This window comes from Pinus tabuliformis, chromosome 8, assembly GCF_031772625.1.
Source record: "Pinus tabuliformis cultivar Carrire ecotype Pingquan chromosome 8, CPIR1, whole genome shotgun sequence".
NCBI classification, from domain to species: Eukaryota; Viridiplantae; Streptophyta; class Pinopsida; order Pinales; family Pinaceae; genus Pinus; species Pinus tabuliformis.
In genome coordinates, this window is record NC_142294.1 from 1,106,321,592 (window position 1) to 1,106,331,852 (window position 10,261).

The window sequence follows — 10,261 nt, forward strand, 5'->3', positions numbered from 1 at the left end:
ATTTATGAAAAATAGGCTCCAAATATTACTTCGTACCACCTAAACTATGATAATTGTGTAAAAACTGAAAAAGGTTTTTGTGAGTAATCTCATTCCTAATAGAAACCTCTTTCATATTTGAAAAATTCATTTTTAGATCCTAAAAAACAATGCCCGAAGTTAATGACTAAAACAGGGAATCATTTAATATTTAAATATTGTAAAGATTCTTCCGTATCCTCCAAACCATGGCACCTATGTAAAAACTGAGAGAAGTTTTTGTAAATGGGTCCGTTCCCACCAAAAACCTCTTTTGGTTTTGAAAAATTCATTTCCGATTGTTCAAAATCTGCTATTGAAGACGATGGCTAAAACAGGGAAAAAACAATGCTATTAGCATAGCAAAAACATTTCGCAGTGCCCCTTTTAGCGCAACAAAAAAATTTCATAGTGTCTGTTTTATACATTGATATGAAATCCTTCTCTTTTGACTTTTGAGTCACATTGAAAACTTGCATTGGCTGCCAATTAGACACAAAAATCCATGTACCTTGACACTTTGATGCTGCAGGCTTCATTTTTTAATCCACAAAAGTCTATTGTCTTTGAAAATAAATCCATAAAAAGGGAACCTCATGATGACTGGATAAAAATTGTGACTCAAACTAGCTTTTCTACCCTAAGGCTCTTTTCACATAACCTCCACAGGCTCAAAAGTAACTTAAAAAGGCCCTAAGGCTCTCTTCACATAACCTCCACAGGCTCAAAAGTAACTTAACAAGGCTTAAGGCATCACTGTTTTCCAATAAGTTTTCAACTTTTGCAAATGTGAAAAACAGTGCTAACAGGTTGTAAAAATTTGGAGCCAAAAAACTGTCAAATGTAAATTATTAATTTTATTAAAAACTTGGAGCCAAAATAATGTCAACTGTTAATTATTAATTTTATTTTATTTTTTAATTTTATGCCTTTATGTTGACCAAGTCATAATTTTTATGTTGATATTACACCATCTCTTCCATATTAGGCTAGAAAGTGCCTCTGTGTTCAATTAGGTGGAAGGGAGAGATTTAATATCCAATGAATATTCTAGAATATTCTTATTAGTATGCATAGATGAAAGGTTGATAATTATTTCAAAAATAGCTATGCCCTTTATGTCCTTTTAACTTTTTCATATGACATAAGCCCAACAATTTTCTTTCTAGTCTTATGAAGCAGGACTCAAGTGTACAAGTTAAGCTTGGAGATGATGCCAAGGACTCTATAGTTTTTTGGGTCCCAAACTGGGGTTGTTTTGATGCCCTAAATGATGGTTTTTGGCCATTCAAGGGGCTATGGGTCGTGATGCCATGAATTGGATATGGCCAAAAATTAAAATCCTCAAATAGTTCTTTCCAATGAGTTACTATGTGCCTAAAACAAAGATTGCATGAAAAAGTTGCACCTTCGAGAAGTCAATGTCCAACTAACCACCTTAGGGGCCACAAATCTTTTGGTGCTTCATCTTCTAGGGTTAGGGTTTTAGACCCTTAAGGTTTTTTCTTTATGTTAAAAGACCATTATTTCAACCTCTTGTAATAGCTTTTGCAAATGAGTGTAGCCTCCATCTCTTTATCTCTTCAAAGATAAGTTACCGCCATTCTAGCTAGTTTGTGTTCTACAACATTTTGCTATTTTATTTATTAAAATAAGTTGGGTTATATATGTGTGTGGGGTTCACATACCATGGGTGACGCTACATTTGTACCAAGCAGATCCACTCAAAGAGATCAATTCATTCTAGCTCAACCATGAAGCCCGACCTCAAAGATGTTGAGAGAATTAAACCTATGACTTCTCAATAACAAAAATGCTTTTAACAATGAAAATTTGACCAATTAAACTAATCCTTAAAGCTAAATTTATATTATTATTATAACAAATATTTTAGTTTCACATAAAATTTCTCACCTTATAATTACACATTATTTAAAAATTATATATATATATATTTCATTTAATAAAAAATATATACCAAACATTTTATAAAATTAAAATAAGTTTACAAATGAATTAAAAATTAAAAAAAAATTATAATCAATTTTAATATACAACTGCAACTGCAAGGTATAATAATGTAGTTCTCAGTGTGATCCGTTAATAATGTCCTTAATTGTAATTGCAATTTTTATTTGGGTTAATAATGCCGTTACAATTACGATTTATTTATTTATTTTTTTCTTTCGGGTGAGTTTTGTGATTTGGGTTTTTAATGGATTTGAAATTTTTATTATTATTTAAATATATAAATAAGTTTATTTTTTTCAAATTTTAAGGATGGTATAATTCAAATTTATTATTCTCAAACAATTCCTATTAAATTTTAAATAAAATTGTCCAAAAATATACTAAACAACCAAAATGTTTAATTAAACTATGGTCGGCCTAAACCGTATTCTAGATTTTATTTAATTGTTTATTTAATGATAAACGGTTATAATCCCGGATTTTGTTCATTACCTTTTAACCATTTAAATTAGGTTCCACTACTCTAACGTCCACCTCAATTTAAATTCGCTATTCCGGATTCATTTCAGCATTTCCATTCACACTCTAGTTATCTGTTTCTGGTTCGGTTCAAAGAGTTTCTAGTCTTTAATGCGCTCTGCCATCCTAATACCCAAATAAACGAAATTGCTTAATCTGGTTCGTGTGGACGCTCGTTTTGTGGGCCTTTTTATTATCTGTTTACGGTATCAAATACTTTCATAAAAAGGCCTTTGTCATCCATTCAAATTCAAATTCGAATTCGAGCGGGACAGTTTTATTATTAATCAAATTGTCTCGGTTGTTAGCTGGAGGTTTTGTTTTGATTCAAGGGGGTGCTCTCTGCACTTCTATTGACAGGTTTTGGAACTTCAGGCAGCAGCCTAGCGTACACAGTGCCTAGCAACACATACAATAATGGGTGCTTCTCAGAGCCGGCGAGGAGACCTAGATAGCTCCGATTCTGAATCAGAAAATGGGGAGTTTTCTCCTAATTCAAATGGTTTCCATTCTCCTACCGGTAGCACCCCAGGAGACCACAGATCGAGCCCCACTGTCAATGGTCTCGGTGCAAGATTTACTTCTTTGTCTCTTAACAGCTCGCCTCAGGTGGACAACGATGCCCTAACAGTCAAATTATATCGACATGTCGGAGGCAACTCCAAAGAAGCCAAGTGGGCCGTCTCCGATAAACTGGTGAGCTGCAAGTTTGTCCGAGAAGGCGATGAAGACGATGATGGTACAGACGAAGAAGAAGGGGATATCAAGAAGAAGAGCTTCAAGAGTTGGTTGCTGAAGGTGGGCTTGAAGGTTCGGTCTCGAGTGGATAACCATTTACAGATTCAGATGTTTGATGAGCAATTGAGGGTTGATTTTGTTAGCCAAGGAGTGTGGGCCATGAAGTTTCTGAGCCCAGAAGACTACAGAGACTTCGTTGCGGAGTTTCAAAATTGCATGTTTGAGAATACTTATCTTATGGAAGCCACAGAAGATAACAAGGTCAAAGTATTTGGTAAGGATTTTCTGGGTTGGGCCAATCCTGAGGCTGCTGATGACTCTGTCTGGGAGGATGCAGAGGAGGAGCAACCCCAATCCCAGACCCATTCTGACAAGAATTTGAGAGAAGAGTTCGAAGAGGCGGCCACAGGTGGTATCCAGAGTTTAACCATGGGTGCCCTAGACCACAGTTTCTTGGTAAGCGAGTCTGGCGTTGAGGCTGTTAAGAATTTTCATTATGGGATTCAGGGCAAGGGCATGGTTGTCCCTTTCAGGAATGGGGAACTTGGGAGCCGGGGCTCTTCTTCTTTTTCCACTCCCAGGAAAGCACTGCTAATGAGGGCGGAAACCAACATGCTTCTTATGAGCCCTGCAAATGAGGGAAGGCCCCATTCCACTGGTATTCACCAGCTTGATATCGAGACTGGCAAGGTCGTAACAGAATGGAAATTCCAGAAAGATGGAACCCCTATTACAATGAGGGATGTCACCAACAATAGCAAGAGTTCCCAGCTGGATGCCTCTGAGTCCACCTTCTTAGGTCTCGATGACAACAGGCTCTGCAGGTGGGACATGAGAGTCAGGCATGGCAATGTTCAGGATATTGCCAGCCCTGTGTTGAATTGGGAGGGTGGGCATCAGTTCTCCAGAGGGACAAATTTCCAGTGCTTTGCCTCAACCGGTGATGGGTGTGTGGTGGTTGGTTCTGGTGATGGGAAGATCCGCCTCTATGGAAAGACTTCCATGAGAATGGCTAAGACAGCATTTCCTGGCCTTGGATCGCCGATCACACATGTCGATGTCACCTATGACGGGAAATGGATTCTTGGAACCACCGACACTTATTTGATTCTCATCAGTACTCTTTTCACTGACAAGGATGGGAAGGTGAAGACGGGTTTCAGTGGTAGGATGGGGAATAAGATTGCAGCTCCAAGGCTACTCAAGCTAACTCCGGTCCATTCACATCTTGCAGGAAAGAAGAACAAATTCCACGGTGGCCAGTTCTCTTGGGTAAGTACCATAGCCCTATCTGCTTAGCATTTTAGGTTTCAAATGTTTATTATAGATTATTTTATCTTTGGCTTTATTTGGTTTTTCTTAGATGCTTCCTACTACTCTCCTGTTTAAGCTGGGCGGCCGGCCCTCTACCAGGGGATTCTTTCCCTTTACCATGGATGATAGGAGATCAAGGTTTCCTAGTTATGTGCTGTCATTCCCCCAGGATCATATAGCTGGGTAGTTCTGTGCTGTCATTCCCCAGGATCATATAGCTGGGTCCACCCAACCCCTGTTAGTGCCTTAAGGATATCTTCTGCCAAAACATCGGCTATTTCACAGTGATTGATAATGGCGAGCCCATACCTAGGTCCCCTCCCTCTCCCTCAGTAAACGGGACCTGCAGGACCCTCTCCTGTGCAGCCACAAGATCCTCAGTCTCTGGTTCTCTTATTGTAACGTGAAATTATCTTATCTTATTATCATTTTGCCACAAGTGTGCCCTTTATCAATGTGGGAATATTACGATGTAATGTAGCCAGCTGAAAACACCTTGAGGAAGATCTTTTTGTTTAAGAAACTATGGTTGGGGGAATATATATTCCCCAAACCACCTTGCTCTTATCCAATATACGATCATTAAAACGCAGTGTAGCCCGCATTCAACACCAAAGTCACTTGTCATTAATTTGCACCTGGTCTCAACTGCTTGAACTATCTTCTTTGAATGGCTGAGATGGTTCATGCAGGGTGAAACGTGTTTCTAGGTGATTGCTCTTATCCAATATAAGATCATTACAACGCAGTGTAACCAGCATTCAATACCAAAGTCACTTGTGATTTGATTTGCACCTGGTGTCAACGGCTTGAAATATCTTCTTTGCATGGCTGAGATGGCTCATGCAGGGTGAAACGTGTCTCTAGGGGATTGTGAAACACCCTTACTTTGCCATCTCACCACAAATCTCTATAACGAAGCCTCTGTTAATGATTTCGAATGGTTTTAGAATAACGTGCATTAAGGAGTTGTAAAATTCATTCATATATATATATATAAACCTTGAATATTTTAAACGGTAAGAGCTCTATATCTGTTATTTATTTTTCCCAGTGCTTAACAGCATCCAGGACAAAATGGATCTATGCTATTCTATTAAGGGCCCTTTTCAGAATTTTTCCTATCAATTTTGACATTGAAAAATCAGTGTTTCACAGAGATATATTCCCCATGTTTCCATGCCTTGGGGTGGGGTGCTTGGGAAACGTTTCCCTAATGTGAAGAGCTTGCTTTCCCAAAAGGGAGGTCTCTAGGCAGAATTACGAGGTAAAGATCATTGTGTTTTGTCCCTCGCTGTTGTTGGGACTGGCAACCCATAGAAACAAGTCATTTTTCTTATGCTTGAAAATTGCATGCATATGATTATATGCTTTTAGTATTTACCTCTTTTGACCATATCGATCTCTTTTGAGTGTTTAATGAATCCCTGATGTGCTCAAGTGATTTGCAGCCAGTTGATCATGGTTTCCATGTCTGTAATAAATTTGTTCTTGTATGTATATTTGAACTATTTTCAAAGAATCTGATGCCTTTACTTTTCCACAATTTTTCCCCGAGTTAGTCGCATACTTTCCAGAAGGATTTGTGTGCAGCTTTCTAGCTTTCTATTCAATCTTGTTTTCTGTATGATGTGATAATTTCTCTTGTCAATCTTTCTGCTCTAGATGATCACATGTCATATGAAGTGCCTGGATTTTTTCTTTCCTAGATAGTCACCAAATTGGCAGCAGCCTTTTAATTTTTTGAGATAATAACTGGTCGAAACCAGGCAATAGTCATTCTAATATGCTGTAGTACTGTTTTTATAATAACCAAGTTTTGGTTTACTATCCTTATATCGTTACTACCTAAAATTTTATGCTTTTTAGTTATTTCCTACTTGAATGGAACCACATCTTTCTCAATTTTTTTGAGTTTATGTTGCATCGTCACAATCTGCAAATGAAAACTCAATAGATGTTTCTGACACTATTTATGTTTCTCCAGGTTACGGAGAGTGGAAAGCAGGAGCGGCATCTTGTTGCTAGTGTTGGTAATTTTACTGTCATCTGGAACTTCAAACAAGTAAAAAACAGTAATCACGAGTGCTACAAGAGCCAAGAGGGACTGAAAAGCTGCTACTGTTACAAGGTTGTTCCAAAAGATGAATCCATTGTAGATAGCAAATTCATGCATGACAAGTTTGCTATTACAGATAACCCAGAGGCTCCACTGGTTGTTGCAACACCCAAGAAAGTGAGCTCTTTCAGCATAGCAACTGGGCAATAATACCAATCTTTTCATTCTTATTTTAGGAGATTTCTCCATTGTCTTCTTCACAATGACAAACAACTTCTTTCTTGGAACATTTGCGCACATTTTCTTGTCACAAACATTGTTAACTGTTAGGTCACTGTCATGTGCCTAAGATATGTTCTTTGGTTCACAATGACTGGTGAACTAATGTAACATTTGTTCTTGACCATACGTACTATATTTCAATGCCTATTCCATCTTCCATTCCAGGAAGATGTCATAGCATTATGCTTGGTACTATTGCAATTTTGTTTTTTAAAGATACGTTCAAAATCATAACAAAAATATGAATTTTCTTGTAGAGCTGGTTTGATATTTCCAACCACCTCATTCATTTTTGTTAGACATGCCTGTTGTGAGTTTTGGTAGACAGTATTACAGTTTTCAAAAGGGTTGCCAAGTAGGACCACACAACAATTAATCTATAATGTTTTTGTGGATTTGTAAGTTAAAACTTGAAGCAGCAACTAATATTAAGAGGGTGGATGTTGATACTAATTTATGGCATGTTGTAAAATGTATTTTGTGTTAGAACATGTGGTATCTTTTGCTTGAATTGTCGCTTGAATTGTCAAAATATTCTGTGTACACACCAATCTACCTCTCTCTCTACATATATATGGAAAACCTTATGGGATCCCTCACTCTTCCCCACAATATTGAGATTGAGGGTGGCCCAACTGCCAACCACGACAGCGGCTGGTAAGTCAGCAGGACTCTGCCTCACTTACTGAAGTTCTCACGGTGAACCGTGCCTTGAAACAGCATATTCAAACTGGTTGTGCTAACCAACTGGACTTCAAATACTTGCATATATGCAATAATAATAGAACTGAATGTTCTCTTATTTTTAAAATCAAATTGCAAAATTTAGTCTGAGTTTGAGAACCACAGAAGTGGAGGTACAAGTAAAGCTATTATTGGGAACTTTTAAGAGCAGGGATTGCCGATCAGATTGCTGATTAATGTGTTTGTGAGATTACGCTGTTATGTAAGTTTTGACAATTTAGCATGGATAGTAGATGGAGGAGATTTATTTTCCTTGGTTGCTAAAGTATATCTGGTTCAAATATGGTAGGTGCCTGGATTCCAAGCGCTGGAAAATTGGTCAGTCTGTTTACATTGTATTTAGCCTGAGATATATGCTTCTCACATACTTTTCAGGAGGGGTGGCAAATCACTGAAGAAATCAATAGAGTTTTACTGTGAAAGACTATCCAGGATTTTATTTAGTTCTTTGGTAGGCAACCTGTGCTTATGTTCAAATTTGAATGTATGTTTATGGTTCAGTCACTCGGCCTCTTGGCTAACTTGATTTTTAACGGAAACATTATTTTCCCTTTTAACGGAAACAAAGATTCATAAGGATAATTAAAAAACAGCCTTAGCTTTAGGCATAAAATTTACACAACGATAGGAGTTATTCAAAATTCCCTGAGATTATTAAACAATTCCAAGTTGCAGGAAATGTGTAGTATAGGATTTCATTAGATTCTAACTTGTACGTGAAATGCTTATAATATATGTTTAGTATTTTTATTACTTTGTAGTACATAGACACAATCTAAGATCGTAGTAAAAGATAGAATCACCTGGTTTCTTGAGAAGCTGCTTTTGACCCATCGGGAGGATTGGCTGGAATTTCCTCACCATTGATTTTTAGTGTTCCTTGTTTTTTACGGCCATATTTGCAGCCTTGTTTGGTTCAATGTTATTTTCTCTTAAAACATGATAGAAGCTCTCTGTGGAAAAAGATTGGATTAAATATAGGGAAGCCATTTGCGTGTCTGGCAGGATGATATCTTTATGCATGTGACTTCACCGTGAGTGCTCAATTGACTAATTTTATTTTCCTTTGCAAGCTTTAGTCCCTAATATAACCCATAAATTTTAGCCAAATTTTTGGTTCGAATACCTAGGCTATTATGAAATATATCAAACCCCCTACATTTGCCATTCCAGGATTCTGATTGGAAGCTTCATCAAAGAAGAGAAAACGTATGGTCTGATTTGTTTTCCATTTATGGAATACTTCTTGCTTCAGTCTTCAGTCTGATTTTCCAATTTGCACTCAAGATGATTTAATTTTCCTTTACTCTAGTAGAAGCTTAATGTATGTTAATTTGATGAGCAATTCCTTTTCCTATGCTTTTAGTGGTTGAGGGATGGAAAGGCTGAGAGGTTTGATCTTCATATATTCTGCAAAGAGGTTTACGGCCTTGTTAGTTAGTATTTCAGGTTTGGAAAACTCTTACCTAAATATGGCCTGGTTTTTGGCTAGCCCTAATTCTCTTTAGGAGGTTTGTTTTGAAGCTACCTTTGTACATATAAGCCCACTTTCCAAGTAGACATATTTGTGATTTTGATTGGTGAAGATGGTGGACAAATCATTGTAGGATGTGTTAGCAAAAATGTTATGAACTTGCATTCCTAGAATGGATGGATCTATAGTCTCTCTATCTTCGATGCATAGAGTGCACCTAGATAGACTTGTATGCCCTTTTGTGCTAAATATTTTGCAGTTAAATTCCATTTATGTGTTAGTATCCAACAAAAATATATTTATTATAGGGAGCTTATTAGTGTACCAAATTGTTTTCCAAAGTGCAGATTTTGGAGATAGTGCAATTTCTATGAGGTAAGCTTCCTAGCCCTTCTTCACTACATATCTAGGGTTGGCCTTTGTTTGGGAGCACATCCATCAAGAAGAGTTTCTATTTGTTGGCTTACAATTGTGAGTCCTTTTGGCACATCAACCAAATTCCATTTCCACCACTAATGATCTGCCTTTCACATGGAAATATCAAAGAGTGACTTAATATTTTGAGTCCAACTAGAATTTTAGTGTCAAGTTTTTTCTTTGTATTAATGGTTCTTTCCCCATTACACTATTAGAAGAGTTTCTATTTGTTGGCTTAGAATTGTGAGTCATTTTGGCACATTAACCAAATTCCATTTGCACCACTAACGATCGGCCTTCCACATGGAAATATCAAAGAGTGACTTAATATTTTGAGTCCAACTAGAATTTTAGTGTCAAGTTTTTCGTTTGTATTAGTGGTTCGTTCCCCATTACGCTATTACTCAAGATATTTAGTTTTTGCCCATTTCTAACGATCCATGTCCACACATTTTGAATTATTGGAATTGAGACTTTGATCAACTTTTAGATAGGTGATCCTTCCCTTAGTGATAGAGGTGAATCCAAGCAACACTTTTGATTCCAATAACATTTTTAAATTAAAGCCCTTTTCCACTAGTCAAATTTCCTTTTGACTAACCTCCAAAAGATCTTGGCACCTAATGCAAGATTTATCAAGCTGAAGTCCTTGCTTCCTAGCACCCCATGAGATTTGTGGGCTCTAACTATAGACCATTTGATTAATTGGAATCTCTTGCTATTTG

The 10,261-nt window shown here is 37.2% G+C and overlaps 1 protein-coding gene across 1 annotated transcript; it reads left to right on the plus strand.

Moving 5' to 3' along the window:
• Positions 1-2,675: 2,675 nt before the first annotated feature.
• Positions 2,676-6,844, plus strand: LOC149239219 (protein CYPRO4-like). The gene is made up of 2 exons (XM_089373349.1): positions 2,676-4,518; positions 6,548-6,844. The coding sequence occupies exons 1-2, from the start codon at positions 2,926-2,928 to the stop codon at positions 6,827-6,829; spliced, it is 1,875 nt and encodes a 624-aa protein (XP_089229475.1). The 5' UTR covers positions 2,676-2,925; the 3' UTR covers positions 6,830-6,844.
• Positions 6,845-10,261: the final 3,417 nt, after the last annotated feature.

Coding starts and splice junctions, on each gene's coding strand:
- LOC149239219 (XM_089373349.1), top strand. CDS start 2,926: ATGGGTGCTTCTCAGAGCCGGCGAGGAGACCTAGATAGCTCCGATTCT. Junction 4,519..6,547: donor ACGGTGGCCAGTTCTCTTGG/GTAAGTACCATA, acceptor ATGTTTCTCCAG/GTTACGGAGAGTGGAAAGCA.